A 21,909-nucleotide genomic window follows, 5' to 3' on the forward strand; every position below is an offset into this window, starting at 1 on the left:
ACTACTTTGTCTGATAACTAAAAATATGAATAAAACAACTATTTCATCATATATTACGATACCAACATGCTATCACAATGTTAATATATGGTGAATTCAGAATAAAAAGTACTGTCCATTCACCCACAGCTTGGGCCTATTTTATTTTGCTTTTTCATACTGCTCCTACATAATTTCACAAAGATCAACTCATTTCAGTCAGAAGTATTCTGCATTAATAGACAAGAAAATATAAAGAAATATTGAACTGAAAGTTAATTTATTGAGTCCTTATTAAAAGAATTTGAAAACCTTCTATACAGCATCTTTTTGATAGTATGTTGGGTCTCTGGCCTCTTTCTAGAAGCAACCCTCCAAATCATAGTACTATGGACCCAGCTCAGAGTAGTTTATGACTGTGCGTATTAATTCTGATGAGAGAATATATTTTCTGTTTAATTATTTTAAGTACTTTAGAATTCTAAGTTTTGATGTGATTTTCTTGGCCCCTCCTTCCACTGGTGTTGTATTCTGACATTTGACAGCTGTAAATCACATTTCTACTGTCCTATGTGTTTCTGTCCACCTCAGAGGTCTTACTTAGTTTAGTAAGAGATTAGATTGATGTGTCATGACCATAGGTTAACTGCTGTTTGAATAAGATTATTATAGAATTATCGTACCCTACTCTTTTAGGTAAAAACCTCATTTAAAAAGGAAAGGCTAGTGGTGAATGTTATAAAAGGGAATCAAAATATTAAAACCAAAGGGATCTTTGTGCATATTTCTGCTTCTATCTGTATGGAAGGTCCTTCCTGATCCATGTGGTTTTGACAAATTTCCTATCATGATTTCAGCAAAGCTAAAACCAAAGTCGTACTTAATATAGAAGCTCTGGCAAAAGATGATTAATCAGGTGTATGACATTTAAGAGTCTATCTTGTAATAAGAAAAAACATTCTTGTGATCCTAAGTCAGCTAGTGGAAATTATTGCTGCCAGAAACATTATCTCCAAAATGACATATGCTTTCACATTTGTGCCTGACATTTACTGTGAACATCTCAAAAATATTTCCTCTTAGTTGATTAGACTAAGAAAAGGTTTAGTCTAATGAGGCACATCATCATAAATATTTAGTTGTCAAGTCTTTTAGATGCTATTTAAAATTACATAAAATACGTGGACTTTTTGTGCTTAAGTAGGAAGAGGATAAAAAGCTTCCTCATCTAAATTAGAGAAGTTTAAACACTAATTAATAAAGATCTATTTTTGATGTAGATATCATGCTGCTGTGAATTATATAAGTATTAGAATCCATTGCCAAAAAATGATCAAGGCAATACGTAGTTAAGGGGAAAGTGGCAAGAAAGAGATATACTGTCTCATTCTAATAGGGTTTAAGAATATGGAAATGATACCCTCTGTGGAGTGTGGTTACTCTAATTACTGAAAGGCACATTTTCTATATAAGAAGAGACTTATTTACTTTAGCTTATGAATGGTATTATACGACAGATTAACAAATAAAGTGCCCAGTGCCAGGAAATGTGTTACATCTTGTTGTTGGCCCGGATAATCCCAAAGAACCCCAAACATTACAGGCTATTGCTAATGTTTTGGTTACCATCCAAAACTTGACAGTAAAACTTTGTTGCTGAAGATACTACATACTTGTGTTACAGAATATAGTACTGAACTTGAAGTTTCATCCCTGACTAGCTCTCATAGTGCTGGAAAGTGCTATGCATGGTACTGAAGAAGAAAAATAATCATCAGTCTTACCCAGCTATGAACCTTGTGAACTACAGTAATGACTGATTTGGCAAGACATGCCCACTGTTGCAATAGTGGCATAAGTGTTAAGGGAGTAACCAACCATTTTCTGATTGGATTTAAGGCCCATTCCACAATATGAAAATCATACCTGGCACCATTTGGGAGCCAAGTGTATGTGGCTAGATAGGTCATAGGCCCTAGGGGATAACTTATTACTATTTACTATTATTCTGCTAAATGAACAAGGCATTAAACCAACTTTTAATGACTTAGGACTTATGGATATATGCATAGATTAGTGCAACTCTCAACTGTCATCTTAAAAAGTAAATACTTCTGGTGATTAATACAGGGACTCAAAACTGGTCAAGATACAGATAATAAGAGACTGTGGAATGTCTCACCCTCAATAAGAAACCTATATCTTATCCTAAGGCTCAGTGATCATTCAGAAGAGAGGCAAAAATGCTGTGAGATCTAGAGATGGCAGATTATTACAAGTCATCATTGCTTTCTAGACACCACAGGGTAGGTGCCCATATGAACTTACAGCAGTTGTGGCAGCATGCACAAGATCTAAGCAAACTCAAGCTAGGGAAAAATTCCAACATGGAGAAGATGGACTTAATGGGTTTAAAAAATGATGACACAACTTTGGGTAGGTAACTAAGGGAGAGTAGGAACTGGAAGGAGTTGGGGAAGGAGATGAATATGAACAGAATACATTGTATGAACTTCTCAAAGAACTATTAGAACTTTAAAAAATAAAATAAAAGGAGAAAAAAACAAAAGCCTTCTATTTTTTTATCTACAATTTCATGATGTCACCAAGTCTTCATGATGGCTTCTGACTTTTCTGTATAAAAGATCAAAAGATCAGTAACAGGGAAAATAGTGATTTGTCTCTCTGGTTTATACAATGCTTTCCCATGAATGATAGCCAGAAAAGTTTCTCCTATTGTCCTCTCTTTCTAGAATGGCTGACAATGTTGAACGTGGAAAGCACGGTTGAACAAGTGCTTCCAGAAGGTGTCATTAATATAAGAGCCAATAACACTCACTGAGACCGAGGGTATAGTGCATAGTCCCACACAGAGATAATGCTGGTTAGTCTCTCTGTGTTTTTTTTTTGGGGGTTTTCTTAACTTCATTTAGTTATTTCAAATCTGAAATGAATATATGGTAAAGAAGTGAATGAGAGGTTATACCTGGAAATTGAAATGAGCCTAATAAATGAGAAAAATATCAAAAATAAACAAAGAAAAGGGGAAAAGTTAAATGTAGTTGGATATTCTAGTCTTTTGTGATCCCAAATGATGTACCTTTGTGTAAGACAAGATTTGACCCTTTCAGGAACATCAGAAAATATTAAAAATACTTCTTTCCAAACCATGCTAAGACTAAACAGCAGACAATTTGGGCATGAGACTTAGAAATCAACACGTATTAAAACTTCAGGGTGATTCTGATATGCATTCAAACCTTGGCAACATTGTGTTAAACTGCACTGACCTCTTCCCATGTGCCACCGTGTGTTCAATATTTAGCACAGTGCTCACATGAAAAGTGTTGGAGTATTCTTCTGATGACTGCAACAAAAGAAAATATATTTTCTGGGTCAGTGAAAGACTGTGATGTACTAGGGGTCAGCAAACTGTACTGTGAATTGGCCTTATCTATTTTTCAGTTTCTACTGAATTTTCGAGAACTTCATCCAATACGTTTTCATCATATTTAGGCCTCCTCCCCTACCTGCAGCCCCAATAATCCCTGATCCTTGTGCTCTGTTATGTATATATTAAGGACTATTGAAGCATTGTGTAATCAAATTCTCTCTTCTGTGTGGGTCCATCCACTGGAGCCTGGTCAAACTTTGCAGCATCACACTCAAAGAAAACTGAGGATCACACCCATAAATAAAATGGACTTTCCCCCAGTTGCCAAAAGTTCATAAACTAGGACTGGGACTTCCTACCCACCTCCATACTTCCATGTTGAAATTCTGCCTGGCTTGCTCTTACATGGATCTTGGGCATGCTGTCATCATTGCTGTGAGTTCATATGAACCTGCCCTGCTCCACGGAAAACTGTTTCCTTGTGGTCATCCACCTCTGGCTCTTAGAATCTTTCCACACCCTCTTCCACTATGATCCCTGAGGCTTGGGTGGCAGTGGTTTGATACAGGTATCCTATTGAGGGATAAGCAGTCTATAGTCTCTTAGTCTCTGCCAGTTGTGGGTCTCTGTGTAAATCACCATCTGATCATGAGGAAGTTTCTCTGGTGAGAGTTGAGAAATTCATTACTCTATGGGTATAACAATAAGTCACTAGGAGTAAATTTAATACAGAATAATACAAGTAAAGCTCTTGCCCATGACCTGTGACTGGTATAGCCACAAGTTTCTAGACCTGACACCATTGTCAGGTATGGTTTCCATCTTATGAATTAGACCTCAATTCAAGCCAGAAAGTGGCTGGTTACTCCCTTAACATTAATGCAACTGTTGCACCAGTGGGTCTATCTTTCCAGTCTAGTTGTTATACCTCACAGGATTTACAGTTGGGCACTGTCACTTTTCTCTTTTGCTAGCAGGCATATCTACTTCTAGCACTATGAAAGATAGCCAGTAGAGATGAAGCTTTGAGGTCAGTAAGAGCTTGATTTCTTATTGTTTGTTCTACAACTCATGTATGTAGTATCTTCAACAATAAGATCTTACTGTGAAGTTCTGGTTGGTAAGCAAGAACAGGAGCAATGGTCAGTATTGCTTGAGGGTCTATGGGACCCCTGATCAACAGCTTCAAAAGAGATTCCATTCCTGACACTGGGCTTTTTGTTTGCTATCCTGGTGATTAGTATGGGTGTTGTACCCATTATAGGGTGACTCCATTTACACTCTTTTGTATTTTATATGTATATAATTTAAGAAGAATCTATAGTGGTAGGTTTCCCAATGACTTTTTCTAAAGGTCTTTGGTGTTAGTTATCCCTTTCCCTACTCCCTCCTCTGCCCTGACCTCCCATTCCCCACTACCTTTACAATTCTTACTCCATTATTCACCTTCTCCCTCTACTTTTTTAAAAAATATATTTTTATTTTATTTGTCCTAGTGTATTGCCTATGTGTATCTAAGTGGACCCATGTCATGCAATGCCAGCAGAACTCAGAAAAGGGAAATGGATCCACTGGAATGGGAGTTAAATGCAGATGGCTGTTAGCCACCATGTACGTGCTTCGAACTGTCCCAGGTCCACAGCAAGAGCAGTCAGTGCTCTTAACTGCTGAGCCATCTCTCCAGTCCCATCACATTCCCCCTTTATATGACTGTATTTTATCTTCTTTCCCATGAAGCCTCCCCTGAATGGCTATTTACTAGTTTCTCCACCTCTATGGATTTTCTAATTGAGACACACACACATCTAAGGATTCAGAGATAGCATCAAGGACTTCAAAATAGGACCCAATAGCCTGAATCAGCTGGAGGAGGAAGCAGGGAACACACTGGAACTTGTAGGCACAAGAAAAGACTTTCTGAAAAGGATCCCAATTGACCAACAATTGACAAATGGGATCTCATAAAATTAAAAATATTCTGTACCTCAAAAGGCACAATCATTTGAGTGAAGAGACAACCTACAGAATGGGAAATAATCTTTACCAGCTATACCTCTGACAGAGGGCTACTATCTAGAATATTAAAACAACTCAACAGGCTAGAGTGATGGCTCAGTAGTTAAGAACAGTGGCTATTCTTGTAGAAGACCTGGGTTTGAATCGCAGCACCCATATGGCAGCTAACAACTGTCTGTAACTCCAGTTCCGGGGAATCTGATGGCATCCTCTATGGGCATTGCACGGCATGGGTGCACTTACATACATGCAGGGAATACACTCTTACACATAAAAATAATAAATAAAATATTTAAATAATAAAAAGAACTCAAAAAGTAAACATCAGAAAACCAAACAAACCAATTTTTTAAATGTAGCTGAGATACACACAAAAAAATCAACAAATTAAAAAGAGGAGGAAGCATAAAAATTTGTTTCATGTTAATTAGTAGAGGTGATAAACTTTACCATTGAAATCTACCTGATGACTTTATATCCATACTCAGGTGCCAAGGATCTGAGTGTAACCAACTGTGACTAGCAATAGTCAGATGCATACAGATTAAAGACACATGTTAAGCATTAGCGTTAGTAGCATTAAAAATGTAGGAAACAGCATATTTTAAAATGAAGGGGAGATCTTCTTTAAAGGGTAAAAATTCATTAAATTTTTATGTCTTACAGGGTTTATACTGAGTTCAATATTGTATAACCATATTAATTCAACTGTGAACCTAAAAATTTACAGCCACTTTTGAAAGAGATGTATCCTTGCTCTGGAAAGCATTACTGAATATGTTAAAGCTATAATGAAATGCTTCTAATCATGTGGTTATTAAATTTTTAAAAAAAGAACCAAAGAATGCATCAAAAAACTAAACAGGAAGTTCTCAAAAACTGAAACACAAATGACTGAGAAATATTTTTTTTAATGTTCAATATCTTTAGTCATCAGGGAAATGCAAATTAAAACTACTTTGCAATTTCATCTTATCCCAGTCAGAAAGGTTATGATCAGAAAAAAAATGATAAGTGCTGGCAAGTATGTATGACAGGAGTTCTTATTCATCTTGGACGGAGTACAGACTGTGCAGTCACTATGGAAATCAGTGGGAGAATCCTCAAAAATCTAGAAATAGATCTACCACATTATCCACTCATACCACTCTTGGGCATATATCCAAAAGATACTATCTCCTACTACAGAGACACCTGTTCATCCATGTTCATTGCTGCTCTATTCACAACAGCCAGGAAATGGAAACAGCCTAGGTGTCCATAAAATGAAGAATGGATAGTGAACGTACAATACATTTACAGAATGGAATGTTGTTCAGCTTTAATGAAAAGCAAAATTATGAATTTCACAGGTAAATGGATAGAACAATCATCCTGAATGCAGTAATTCAGATCCAGAAAGACAAACATAGCATGTTCTGTCTTGTAAGTGGAAGCTTGATAGCCCATCTTATATTTTTGTGGGGACTGAACTAAGTGATTTCACATTTTTATTTATTTATTTATTTCTTTTGGTCTCTTTTGAGACCAGGTTTCCCTGTAGCCTCAGCTGGCCAGGAATACACTATGTAGACCAAATTGGCCTTGATCTCACAGAGATCAGCCTGCCTCTGCCTCCAGAGAGCTGGGATTAAAGGTATGCACTACAATGCCCAGCTGATTTGCCATTTTTAGATTGTTGAAAACCAAAAGAAGATTAATATTTGGGGATAAATGAATAATATATGGAATTTAAACGTCAATTTCCATATGAAACATTGTTGGAAAACAAGAATATCCTTTCATTTATGTATTGTCTGTACTGCTTTCATTCTCCAATAAAATTAAGAAGTGTAGAGAGAACATAAATGGGCCACAAAGACAAAAATATTGGTTAATCTTATCTTTACGTAAAAGAATTCCTCATCTGTGCATGTGCTCATAAAGAGACACATAAACACACAAATACACATATTTGTTCTTCCAAGAGACTCACAAAATAACACAGGCTTTTGCCAGAACATTTGATTACCCCAGAACCTGAAGTTAAGACCCTATTGCTGAAGAAAGGACATACTTTGGACACAGGATTTGGAACAATGGAGCTGGAAATGTTCTGGAAACCTTCTTCATGAAGACTAGCTCTCATAGTTCTAGAAGATACTATGCAAGCTGCTGAGGGAGAAAATCAATCAATGATCCAGCTCAGCTATAAAGTCAAATAACTACAACAACTGGCGGATCTAGCTCAACTGTAAAGCCAAATAACCACAACTGGCAGAGCAAGCTACCTCTATCGGCACAGTGGTGGCATTTTTATCTATGGGGTAATCAACAGCTATCTAGTTGGACTTAAATTGAGAAGGAATTCATGTGTGGCACTGTAAATACAGCCAAATACATATGGGTGGGAAAGTCACAAATCCCAGAGAAACCCCTATCTCTGTCATATCTCTAGCAAATGAAATTTCTTATTGTATGCTAAATATAGATCCTTATACTTACAGACAATTATACCATATACAACTCATCAAAGAAGCTTCTTTTTACAACAGATGGAGACTATTGCAGAGTTCCACAACAGGTCACACACACAAAAATATATGACTTAGTGATGTCCAGCCCTAAGTGACACATCTACAGTGGAACCTCTACTCTAGGTCAGAGGACAACTTCTTGTGTCTTTCTCAGGCACCATCCATTGTTTTTTTGAAACAAGTTTTCTCACTGACCTTGAACTCACCAACTAGGGTAAATTGGTTAATCCAGCTGTCTCCATTTCTCAAGTACTAGGATTACAAGCCTGTGTCACTATACTCCTATCATTTGAAAAGTGATTTATGGGGATCAAACTCAGGGGTTTATGTTTGGAAGGCAAGCATCTTATTGAATGAACTATTACCCAGACTTCACAGGTAAATTTGTGGAATAAAGTTCACATGGTTTTAGACATATGGTAGACATTGGAACAATTTTTAAAGCCTGGTAGAAAAAGGAGTTTGCTATGTGAAATATACCATCTCATTAATAAAAAGTAACAAGTATTGACTGTGGATGTGATACTGCCTCCAAGCTAAAACACTCACACCTTCCTACAGTGACACTACCTCAGAAAGTATGTTTCTTACCTGGAAACTCAGTTGAAAAGAGGAAAATAAAAATTTTATTCAGGACTTAAAAATAATGTTGCTTCTAATGAAAACCACAGGCACCATTAAATAATGGAATGGATTTAGTGGACTTACTTTCTCCAAGCAATATATATGAGGAAAGACCAAGTTTCTTTTAATCAAGAAGGTACCAAATATGCCATATTTTTAGGAAGCTATGAAAAACAGAAGAGTGGGACTTAGAAAAAGATTGAGACTACCTATGAACTGGCTTTAATGGTGTGGTCTCTGTTTTGGTTCTGAGCCAAGCAAAGTAGCTTGTGAAGCTTCACAGTCACTGTAACAATTAGTCCCAGATATTGTGGAGAGCAATAAAATGTAACATGGACTGGAAGAATTACTATAGTGAAAATGATCACCTTACCAAAAGCAGTTTGAAGATTAAATGCAAATCCAATCAAAATCCCTGTGACATTCTTCACAGAAATAAAAAAAATCATCTTAAAATTCATATAGAAATACCAAAGGTTCCGGATAGCCAAAGCAACCCCTAACACAAACAGCAATTCCGGGGGAGTTACCATACCAGACCTCAAATCTATGTTACAAAGCTATTGTCATAAAAACAGCAAGGTAGTGGTACAAAAACAGGCTTGTAGATCAGTGGAACAAAATAGAAGACCCAAACATGAGTGGATGCAATTTTAGTCACCTGGTATTTGACAAAAGTGTCAATAACACACACTGAAGGAAAGACAGCATCTTCAACAAATGGCGTTTGCAAAAATAGATCTCCACATGTTGAAGAATGAAATTAGACCTATACCTATCACACTGCACAAAAGTCTACTCCAACTGGATCAAAGACCACAATGTGAAGCTTGAAAGACTGAAACAGAAGAAAACATATGCAGTACTCTACAAGATATAAGTGCAGGAAAGAACTTTCTAAAGCAGACGTAGCTTGCTCAGGAATTAAAGTCAACAACTGACTAATGAGACCTTGTTAAACTAAAAAGCTTCTGTAGAGCAAACAATCAGTTGAGGACAAAGCCCACAGAATGGGAGAAAAACTTTACCAGCCATATATCTGACAGAATATTAATATCCAGATTATGCAAAGAACTAAAAAAATCAAATAATCAAGAAAACAAATATTTCAATTTAAAAATGGGATATGGGTCTGAACAGAACTCTCAGAAGAAATAAAAATGGCTAAGAAATACCTTAAAAAGTGTCCAAGATCCTTAGAAATTGAGGGAATGGAAATCAAAACTGCATATATATAAAGCTGAAGGCTATATAAAAAAACGCAGTGCCAGGTAAAGAAACCTCCCTTAAAGTTGTTGGTTGGAGTAGTTCAAGAGATTCCCAAAATAACACAAGCTATTGCCACAGCCCCTGATTGCCTCCCAGAACTGGAAGGTAAAACTCTATTGCTAAAGACAAGTCATACTTCAGATACAGGACTTGAAGCAATCAGGTAAGGACTGACCTGGAAGTCTCCTCCACGAAGACTAGCTCTCATGGTAGCAGAGGATTCTGTGCCAGCAGCCAAAGAACAAAAACCAATCAATGACTCGACCCTGTTGGAAAGCCTAATAAACAACAATGTGTGGCCAGCATACTACTGCTATTGGTGCAGTAGTGGCACTTTTGTCTTGGGGTAATGAACAGCTGTCTAATTGGAATTAAGGCCCTTTCAATGGGAAAGAACTTATGTGTGGTATTGTAAACATAGTGAAAAATACACATGACTGGAGAGGTTATAGATCCTAGAGAAAAACCTACTTTTGTCACATCCCTAGACCAATGTAATTTCGTACTTTATTGTACCTATACATCCTTATTTTTACAGGCAAATGTACCTCTCACAACTCATCAAGAAAGATTCTTTTTGCAACAAATGGTAACTAAAAATATTTAGTTATGCAGCAGATGGTGGTTAACACACCTACAACGGTTCAATTTGTAGAGAACAAGAAGCTGAAGAGTGCTTATCCTCGATTAGGAAAACTATTTCAAACCTCTGCCCCTCAGGGCTCAGGGATCATTGCAGAAAAGGGGAAGGAAAGGTTGTAAGGGCCAGAGGTGGTGGATAACCACAAAGATAAAGAGTCTTCCTGACAGCTGGTCAGTTACACATAGGAATTCACAGCAATGGCAACACCATGCACATGTCCAATGCAAGCCCAAACCACACAAAATCACAGAATAGACACAGAGAAGTGGGCAAGCAATCCCAACCCAGCCTAAGGAACTTTTGGCAACTGATGGGTGCTGGGAGTGGGAAAGACAGTGTCTTACAGGGACAGACTCTTGGTAGGTTGACCAGACTCCAGTGGATAGACCCACACTGAGGGACATGTGCAGACACAGGTCAGACTTTATAGGCCACAGTATATACATACATATGTGTGTGTGTGTGTGTGTGTGTGTGTGTGTGTAGTGTGTAGTACCTTGAATTGGGTGGGTGCCAGTGCCAGTGGGGGGAAGTTGTAGATGAGGGAGGAGATATAAATCATATCAAATTATAACTGTATGAAAATTGAACCCCAATAAAAATTAAGAAAATCTTTGTCAAACAGGGCCTTACTCCCTTTCTGAAAGTTCTGTGATATGTTTTTTAAAAAAGTAATGGGATAAATCGTGTGGGGGGGCAGGGGACAGGAGTGGAAAGAAGAAGGACAGCATGGTGGATGTGACAGTGGGCAAGGGCTTGTGCTAAAATGTTTGCCCTATCTTCCATTGATACAAATGTGACTTAGAAATGCAGCTTCATCCTCCATTTACTTCTATGAAACAGCAAATTTCAGGCTCAAAGTTGTACTTTCATCATATGATGATGTTCTCCCACCTCAGTTTTCCCTCTTACTGACTTACTAGTGCTACATAGCTCTCTATAGTTTCTAACAGCCTTTCTGGTGATGATCTGCATTTCATGCTTTCTAAGATTTGAACGATGGCACTGCAGTGATGGGCCTTGGAGTTTGTCTCCCTCTCACTCACATGGAAGAGATCTTAGATAAAATACAGAATTCTCAGTTAAATTTGAACTACATACAAACAATAAAATTTGTTAAGAGTTGGGATCTTTCAACTATTGCCTGGAATATACTTATACTAAAATAGTTGTTTATCTCATTTACATGGACAATCTGTATCTTTATTTCTTAAGTCAAGAAACTCTTTGTGAGGGCACGCATAGTCAGTGACTGACTGAGATCAGGGCACAATGATCCAGCTTCGACAACTGGACAATGCTTAGGGACATAGGTCATACCCCCAAGTCACTTGTGGCTTGTGCCTTCATACTCAGGCCTAACCTGAGATAGCCCCATTGCCTAGCTTTCACCTCTTCTCTGTTCTGTTTCTCCTACTCTTTTACTAATTTCTTCCAAAATCAGCAGGTTAATAAATCATTTGTGGGGCTAGCACAGCAGTTAAGAGCACTGGCTGCTCTTGTATAGGACTAGGGTTCAATTCCCAGCACCCACACAGTGGCTAACGACCATATGCATTTCCATTTCCAAGGCATCTGGTGCTCTCTTCTGATCTCTGCGGGTATTGCATGACAGGGGTGTACCTACTACATGTAGACATGCACTCATACACATAAAATTAAAAAAACAAAATATTAAAAAATAAATCATTTGCAGACTCTGAGAGTCTGTTTCAGATAGAGCACAACAACCCTTCAGTGAATCTAGAGAGAATTTGGTATTTCAGCCTTGAAGAGCATTCTGTTTTTTAACTACAGTTTACGTTTACAACCTTGTAAAGATTGTCCTTTATTTCATAGATCCAGTCCCTAACAACAAGTGGTAGGCATTTGTTATGCTCTCCTAAGAGTCTTCAAAGCCGTCCCTAAACTACTCCTATTTCCCTTGGCTTGAAACTACTGAAAAGAAATAAAATCAATTAGACATCTGATAAAACATCATTTCCACTCACATATAAAGTAAGTTTTAAAAGGGATTGCCTTAGCACAGCTGCTCCAGGAAAAGACCAATGAACTATGAAGAAATAGGCATTGTAGAGAAGAAAGGAAAATAATTGCTAAGATAGGTCATGTCATGGACCAAAGAGATGGTTATCTAACAATTTCCTTAGATGATGAGAATTAAGAAAAGATGCCCCCTCTCCTACTTCAATTTTCTTAAGGAATCAGTTGGAATAATGGAACAGTGCTGCGGCAGTCCATTAATGAGTCATCGCTGTGGTAAATACATGTTCCTGGAAAAGAAATTTTGCTCTACTGATCTCCTGAGTATCTTCTTTCCCTTTCTTAATGGGAAAACATTGTTCCTGACATGCTAACTCCAAAGCTGCTCTGACTAGTATACTGTTTGCCTATAAAGTATTTCAGGTTATTCACAATTTCAAAGATAACATTTTTGTGGATGCAGAGTGGGGAATCTGTGAGGAGTTAAAGGAGGAAGTGGAGGTAAAGATGATCAAAATACACTGTATGCATGTATGAAATCCTCAAAGAATGAATTTTAAAGCTTTTTAAAGATAAAGTCTATTTACAGACTTTTTCCCATTTATAACAAAGCCCAGGCAGATAGAGCCTGGAATAATAGTACAAGCATCTTGATGTTGGGGAAACTATGCCTCATTCTTGTTGAGCAACTACAAGACAAAAGGTTTAAAATAGCATGATGTAATCTTGTTTGATGGATTTGGAATTTCTTTTGTTTCTTTAAATAAGGAACTCAGCCTTCCCTCTTCTTATGTACTAGTCCTCCTAAAGGCTGACTGAAGTGTAAACTAAAATGTGTCAACCACAGAATGTTGAAGAGGATGAGGGAGAAACAGAAACAATAGCCTCTCAGAGTCAGGAAGAGAAAAAATTAAACCAAAAATGAGATTTCATTTCTTTTTTCCTTTTGATTTTGGAGGCATTGTCTCATCATGTAGCCCCAGCTGGCCTGTACTCATTATGTAGCCCAGGCTGTTCTGAAACTCTCAACAATCCTCCAGCCTTAGCGTTTAGAGGTATGTGACACCATGACTGAGATTTTGAAGAAAAAGTTGTATATCGGAAGCAGTATGTAAAGGAAGTTAAACAAAACCATTTCAAAGACAAAGATATCTATGGTTTACTTTTTTCATCACATAGGAAATTTATCTGCGTTCTTGACACTTTAGAAAATTCTGAATAAAGTGATAACCCTTTGACAATGGCTAATAAATGATTTGTTCTTTATTATATTTTTCTGTGACGTTTGCATGAAGTCACAGTTGTAAGGATGCTAGAGGGAGAAATGAAATGGGAATAGAGAGTCACCATTAATACAAACTCCAGTATGCAAAGAATATTCCCTCTATGGAAATGCTTTGTTTACACCCTAGATACAGTGTGTGAAATCCTGGGCTGTATCCTCAGTACCACAATATAAAGAAAGGATTTTAAGAAAAATGAAATGATGCTTTCAGAATCTAAACAGAAAAGAATAGAAATACTGACAGAATTACTGTAGTCCCGAGCAAACAAAAACAAAATGGAGTTAACATTTGGACAAATCAATAAACCATGAAGGCAAATCACGTTTTTGTCATCTTTTGCTTTGATAATACACTAATCATGAAAACAAGCCCTGACATATGACCCAATAGAATAAAGACAATAAAATCTAATTAGAAGGGACTATGCTCTTGACTATCCTCTCTCTCCCTTCTTTGCTTTTCCTGACAAGTAATAGCACTGAGAACAGGAGATTCTCACTTGGCCCATCTCAAAATCAGTTAAAGGTAGTGAAACAAGAAAGAAATGGAATTATGGAAAATTCTCTGGGGCAATTTGCCTGATGAAAGTATTAATATATTTTGAAACTTGCAAGGAATGGATATGAAGCTGAGAGATTTCTGTTTTAGAAGTTTAAACAGAAATCCATGAGAGAATCTAGGAGCACATTATCTGACCCATACATTGCTATTTGAAATAGAGCTCTGACTCCCTAAACACAAAGTTGCATCCCCACAAGTAGGCAGGTGACACAGATGATTCCTACAGCTGTAAATCCAGAGGAAGGATAAGTGGCTTTTTTGTTGTTGATTTTCCATTTCAACTGAAAACTGTCTTATTTATTTATTTATTTATTTATTTATTTATTTGTTTGTTTATTTGCCTTTTTTTGAAACAGGTTCTCCCTGTAGCCCCATCTGTCCTGGAACTCACTATGTAGACCAGGCTGGCCTTGAACTCACAGAGAGCTGCCTGCCTCTGCCTCCCTAGTGCTGGGACTAAAGGCGTGCTCTTGCCCTTTTCTATTATGTTAGGAGTTCTCTCGAGTGGCAATCATTTACAGATACTTAGAAGGCCCATTTGGGTGGAAAGTTATCAACCTTATCCTCAGGCTGACCCATTTGTTCAATTTGTATGTTTCTTACCAGTCTGAGCAGAGGGCTGATTTTAAGCTCCGAACATTTTGGCTGTCTAAGTCCAAGCTGTAGCTTCTCCCGCTTGCAGGTTTTGAAGTGATGATTTCTCCCCTGGTTGCTGATCTGAACTTGCTAAGAATAAACCTGAAAATAAACACGTGAATTCAAAATTAAGATAAAAATTTAGAAGACTGGAGGCTGGAGAGATGGTTTAATGGTTCAGAACACTGGCTGTTCTTGCAGAGGACCCGGGTTCGGTTCCCAGCACCCATATGGAAGCTAACAACTGTCCATAACTCCAGTTCCAGGGGATCTGATGCCCTTTTCTGACCTCTGTGGGCATTGCACAACACAGTTGCACTTACATACATGCAGGCAGTGCACTAATACACATAAAACAAAAATAGTAAATAAAAAAGTTTTTTTTAAATTAGAAGATTGGGGCTGGAGAGATGGCTCAGAGGTTAAGAGAGCTTGTTGTTCTTGCAGAAGACCCGGGTTCGAATCCCAGCACCCATATGGCAGCTAACAACTGTCTGTAACTCCAGTTCTGGGCTCTGACAGCCTCTTCCGATCTCTGCAGGTATTGCACGACATGGGTGCACTTACCTACATGCAGGCAATACACGCATACACATAAAATAAATAAATAAAATGTTTTTAAAGTTAAAAAAAATCCATAAAAAATTTAGAAGATCATTTCAAGTATACAATTTCTGGATGGGAGTATAGCTCAGTGGTACAGAGCATACTTGCCAAAAACAAGACCTTGAATTTCATTTCCAGTACCAAAAGTAAAAAATAAAAATAACAATTTGTAGTATTTTCAATAATAAATGATTGTTCAATAAAGGAACAGGGTAAGGGTGTCCTGGGGAGTTCCCATTGCCTCTGCAGTATAGTGTCAGGTGTCATATAGAAGACAATGTGCTAGTGGCCCAGCAAACAAACTACTTGTTGGTAAGCCAGATCTCTGCCCTTGCTAAGAAAAAGACTTCTTAGTTTAGAAATTCATCAGTGCCAACTGAGAAGAACATATCCTGGACTGGGATTGTTTGCAAGGAGGCAGAGAATAGGAGTTTCTATTACCTTACTAAGAAAGGGAATAGTCCTTTGGGACAGATACATGTAGTAGCTTAGACTTCAGCTCTGTGAAGGCTGTGACTACCCTTTAATTCACTGTCATATTCCCTGAGCCTAGAGTGATCTCTGGCCCACACTAGAGCCCAAACAAATCTTGTGAAATGAAGGACTAAACTCTTTTAGGAGAATCCATCTTTATATCTTCCGTGGCATTTCGCTCTGTGGTAATGAAATCTGTACAATGAAAGGACTCACTGGGTGAAATACGATTGCGTTACTATTTCATTTAGTTAATTGGAAATTAAGTAGCTTTTTAGGAACTGAAGTTCAAGTCCTGACCCAGGATATTGAGTATCTAAACATGGCTGTTTCCAAAATACACTTAAATATGGTTGGCACTAATTAGACTCAGGGAGCTATTCATAATAATAAAAATAGGAGAACATGAAGTGAAGCGGGAGACAGGTTGGTGTGTCCCAACCAGGGGTAGTTGGAGGGAGGTAGTATGGAGTGTATAAAATCAAAACACATTCTATGCATATTTAAATTTTTCAAAGATTAAATAAAAATAGTAAAATAAAAAAAACGTAAGAACAAAGGTATGTTTTTGAAGATGACAGAGGTCAGTTCATTTAGTTTTTTAAACATTTTATTTATTATTTTTATTTTATGTGTATGAGTGTATTGCCTGCATGTATGTGACTGCACCCATGTCATGCAATGTTGTGGAGGTAAGAAGAGGGCTTAGGATTCCCCTGAAACTGGAGTTAAGGACGGTTCGTAGCCTCCATGTGGGTGCTGGGACTCGAACCCGAGTCCTCTGCAAGAGCAGTCAGTGCTCTTAACTGCTGAACCGTCTCTCCAGCTCCAGTTCATTTATTTTATATTCAATACTGATCTAGGTGGAAAAACCATATTCCAAAGGTACTGGCATAATCTTAATTGAATCTGTTATGTTGTTTCTGCTTTAAAGAATCCTGGAAGAATGTCATTGTCAAAGTGTCAGAAGCTTCACTGTGCTGGAAAATTACCTTTGGGCTGTGAGTGACATATAATGTCAGTCAGTCTTTGCTGCTCCAAGAACCACTGTGCAAGTCCTCCCCTCTGCACCTCTCCTTAAGATATGTCCTTTGCTGGGACTCACACCTTCTTCCTTTTGATGGCCTGAATCTCACCCATCTGTTAAGCTCCTTCTTAAGTCCCACTTGTAAATTGCAATCTGTTTTTTTTTTTTCCAGGTTGTCCTTGATCCCAAAGAGATCCAGCTGTCTCTGCTTTCTGAGTGCTGGGATTAAAAGTGCACCCAGCATGATGCCTGACCTTAGGTTTTTCTTGATGACTCCTGTGGACCCCCAAAGCATTTATTATCTTGTTATTCATTTAACATGTATCATGTATTGTCTGTGATACCTCTTGGCACCTCTTGGCATTTATGAATATATTGCTTTGCTTAGAGAGGCTCTCAATAACTCATATTGCCACTTTATATTTTCCTATGATCCTTTTAAACTTAGCAGTTTCATGTGTTAACCTTTCTTCTTTCACTGGATGTTACATTCCTTAAAGAAAGAAACGCAGCTGCCAGTCCTGAATTCCAGCAGCGCTCAGCCCAGTGCTATGACGGTTTTAATGAGTCCGGATACATGTGACTCATTATGTTGTCAGTTATTGTCTCCTAGCTCCATACTTCCTTAGCTCCGTGACTTACTGTGATACTTGGGCTGGAGTCTGCAAACAATAGCTCGTAGAAGCACTTGTGGGCCTTGAAATGCTTTTTCAGTGAACACATTGATTCTTTTTAAGGAATCAGGTACTATGCTACATACCTTAACACAGAAGCAAAGAAGTCACTGGTGGAACAGTAAAGACAGCTTAACATTAAGTGTGTGTATCGGAGTGCAAGGTGATAAGAGATGCACAGGCATAATTCCCATATTGTGGGACTTCTGAAGCAGAATAAATGGATATAATAGGATAGGGAGAATTAAATGCCCAGGATAGCAACTTAAGAGATTCTACACCATTTTTCACATTGTTCTCTACCAATTAATGAAGAAAGGGTTAGTCATGAGAGTTGGAGTGAAATGACATTTCTATTTCATGCCCCCTTGTACTTCAGATGATGCATTCCATTGTCAGCATGTCAGAGAGGACAATGCGATGTCCCCTAGAGAAGAGCATGATGAGACAGGCACATCTTAGAACTCTTGCTCCGCATTCTGCATTTTGGGGTGGGGTGGGGTTCTCTTACTCTTACTGCCAGTTCCTAGAGCCTTCGTACACGTTGCTCTGTGTGTGTCCCATTGCTCATTATGCTACTCAACACATGTATCTGCTTTCTGAACTAAATTGAAGTGCTCAAATGTTTTATTTTTTCCTTAGGGCAGTTTGTATTTTAAACAAGGAGTGTAATGTTTTAAGTTCAACTAAATTCATTGATTTGGGTATTTTATACAGCAGCATTTATGTTGGCATTCTAAAACAAAGGCAGACACCAGCTGGTCATAGACAAGACTGGCTCCCAGACTGGCCCAACGGTGAAGGAAACCATTTGGAGAGACAACACATATACAAACTGAAATGAGGATTCTTTCAGCCAGGGGCTGTTATTTATCTGTTTCAAAGCAAGTAAAATTGTATTTCCTGAGGAGAATGATAAGAAAATGTTATCTTGGTTGAGTCTCTCACTCCTCTAGGCCACTGATGTGACATCAGGCATGGAAAACTAAGTAGTGTTTTATTTCACAAGTGAACAGGCAATGCTTACCCCTTCCTCTTGGGTGCATCATGACTAGCTTTCTGCCCACCAGAAGATGAAGAATCAGACTTTTCTACATCTTTGCCAACTTGCTCTTGGTTTTGTATTTCTTCAGACCCTCATTGGAAAAAAAACAGAAAACAAATTTAAATACAAAAGAGGCAGAAAGGAGAGCAAATTTCTCATCTGCATTTATATTCCCAGATTATCACAGGACAAAGAAAAGCCTATAATAATTGGTAATAACACTTCAATCCCAAGGCATTTTTTATACAGCATTTCTTCTTAATTTGTTAAGTTCTGGAATTAACTAACAACTAAAGCCAGGACTCATTAGTGGGAAGTTTGCTAAGATAAGCTTTCAAAGGAAGATTGTAGTGAAGGAAAACAGGCTATGCATCTATGGATATTTTTATGGTAGTAGAACCTGAGTTCATGAGGCTTCTAAATGTTTAGAGATCAAGTCCTAGGAAGAGATTATAGGGATTCTTTTTTCTGTTTTCTTTTCTTTATTTCTGTTTTGTTTTGAGACAAGGGCTCACTATATTTCTGAGACTGGCCTGGAACATGCCATGTAGCCCAGAATGTTCTTGAACTCATGATCTATCTTCCTCAACCTCCCAGGAACTGGGTCACAAGTACACCACAGTACATGAAAGCGTGACATTATAGAAAGGATATTCCAGACTTCCTGGGAACACAGACACCTGTGGATGTATCTTATGCCTTGAGAGGCAGTACCATGCTGGAAGGCACTGTGGTTTGAGGCTGAGAAGAGGCCACTGCTGACTACGTAATTCTCATTCTACTCTACTCATCTCTCTATGACATGAGACCTGATGCTACCCACCTGAAAAAGCCCTTCTTGGAGTGTCACACCCAGAAGTGACACAGGAATCAGTTCTAAGCTTCCCAGCTCTACAAGCTAGACTTAAAATGGAGGATTTCTTGTTTATGAAAGAAAAGATACTGTAAGAACAGACCAAAATATGCCCACTCCAACTTTATAATATATACTCTGCATGGGAAATATGGCTCACACAAAAGTCTTATTCACTGCTGAACCAATTAGATTGCAGTTTGAGTACACTGAAAAGCAGTCTCAAACACGATGTTGTTTGCATTTGGGGGTCAATAAAATTCATCATTGAATGAAATTGTCCTGCACATTTTAAGTCAGTTAGCTGATCATGTCTGAATCCTGAAAAATGAATGACAATGACTCAATGTAGTCATTATGACAGACAAAAATGCTCCTCAGCATTTCTCAGTGCTCCCATTTTGAGATAATAATGAGACTTCATGACACAATATACCAAGCACTGGCTTGGTTGTGAAGCAAGGATTAGATTAAAAAAAAAAAAAAACATGAACCCACAGCACTTATGACAGCATGCACAAGACAATTGCAAACCCAAGCTAGACAGGGGCCCAGCATGGATGGGGAAGGTAGGCAGGAATTCCCAGTCACAGCTGAAGATTTATTGCCATTTGATCGGTGCTGAGAAAGTCAGAATAGTTTTCCTTACTGGTTGGTTGACCAGACTCCAGGGCAAGCACCCATACCCAAGAGCACTTGGAAAACACAGGTTGGACTTGATAGGCCTTGAAACAAAAGACAAATTATAATGGAAGAATGAACGTGAGAGGATAGCAAGGAAGGACTGGAGAGGGGGAAGGGTTCAGAATATGGTCAAAATACATTGCATGAAATTGTCAAATCAATACAAATATTTTTAAGTCTGAAATAAAACTTGCTTAAAAAAATCAAGAATCGCTTTCACAATGTGAATTATTTAATTCACCTGTTTTATGTTACTTTCTTAAATGCTTAGTAAAACATTGGAAGTATATCTAGAAAAATAGCTTTCTGTGGTGAGGCTACATGGCTCTTCTGAAAAAACTGTTATGTCAGGTATGTCGAAAATCAGTATGAAGTTTTTTCTTTCTACTGCCTTCATTTATATGATTTGCAACTTTAAATTTCATGCTATCAAGTGGTGAAATGACCTAAAAGACCAAGAAAAAACAAAACTGTGTTTATTTGCTATATAATGTAGAGAAGCTAGTTAACCTAACTCTTGAAGCCAAATAATTACATTAGGTACCTGGAATTCTTCTTAAGATGGATTGTCGAACAACATCAGTTCCCAGAACATTGACTTGCTTGAAACGCTTTGCCTTTTCTTCAAAGAACCATTCTCCAGTTATGATCCTTAGCTGCCTAGTCATAAAAAAATGAAGAAAGTATTGAAATTATTTAGCTGCATGGGGAACTCTCAAAAACTCTTAATTAAGTGGAAAGAAGGCCAGTTAAAGAGTCATCTTTAAACTCTGGAATATTTCTGCTAAGTAGTGGAGCCAGAATCCCATGCCAAGAAGTAAGATTTAGGGTTCAAGTTCTTAACCACTGACTTTGTGACTGAAATATCTTTCGTATGAGAAATGAGAAACAAATGAAGGCTCTAAATGAGATGGAGATATTAACCAGACTATGCTTTAGGAAGAATCCTTAATGTAACAGGAATACTGGGCTAGAGTAGAAAACGAGACAAAGACTAATGTAGTACTTCCGAAGAGAGGTAGGGGACCCATGCCACAGCAATGGTAAGATTAACAGAGAGGCAGAAACAAATTCAAAGTCCTGGTGTCAGAATTATCTACTTGGATTTGGTAATGAACTGAATGCTAAAATGGGAAAGATTGTTGATTATCCCTGTCCATCTTTTAAGCCCTATCTACAAGGGCTATGTGAAATAAACTCCCATCCTCCCTCCCGAAATGTCTATAATCTTTTTTTTTGTTTACAGTGTTCTTATGATGTACAGAATTTTAAACTGTTCCTTAGAGTAATTTCTAGACAGGCTCAATCATGTCTACTGGGCTAATTGGTGGCTCTCTGAAAAATAATGTCTGTCAAACTCGACTTTATCTGCTAGTACTATAATAACAGGTTTTTAGGAGACTATACTCTCAATAATATTTTCTTCTTTTTGTTACAGATACTAACATATATTAGTTTCACAAGTGATAGGATTTACTGTGATTTTTTAATATATGCATTTAGCACACGATAAATTGCACCAATCTACCCTTCTTTTAAAAATGTTTTGATTTTTTAATTTTTATTCGATGTCTATGAGTGTTTTGTCTGCATATATATAAATGCATCCATGTTGTGCAATGCCCATGGATGCCAGAAA

At 37.8% G+C, this 21,909-nt stretch overlaps 1 protein-coding gene across 2 annotated transcripts in view; it reads right to left on the reverse strand.

Annotated features, from left to right (window-relative positions):
* Sytl5 (synaptotagmin like 5) overlaps positions 1-21,909 on the reverse strand; it is a 146,478-nt gene that overhangs the window by 83,677 nt on the left and 40,892 nt on the right. For both annotated transcript variants that reach the window (XM_008833046.2, XM_008833045.2), the window contains exons 3-5: positions 20,815-20,930; positions 18,716-18,824; positions 14,875-15,009 (exon numbers count right to left, since the gene is read on the reverse strand). In XM_008833046.2, the coding sequence (XP_008831268.1) occupies positions 14,875-15,009; positions 18,716-18,824; positions 20,815-20,930 (360 nt within the window). The remainder of the gene's footprint in view (positions 1-14,874; positions 15,010-18,715; positions 18,825-20,814; positions 20,931-21,909) is intronic.

The sequence above is a fragment of the Nannospalax galili genome, unplaced genomic scaffold, assembly GCF_000622305.1.
Source record: "Nannospalax galili isolate Female #2095 unplaced genomic scaffold, S.galili_v1.0 scaffold556, whole genome shotgun sequence".
NCBI lineage: Eukaryota > Metazoa > Chordata > Mammalia > Rodentia > Spalacidae > Nannospalax > Nannospalax galili.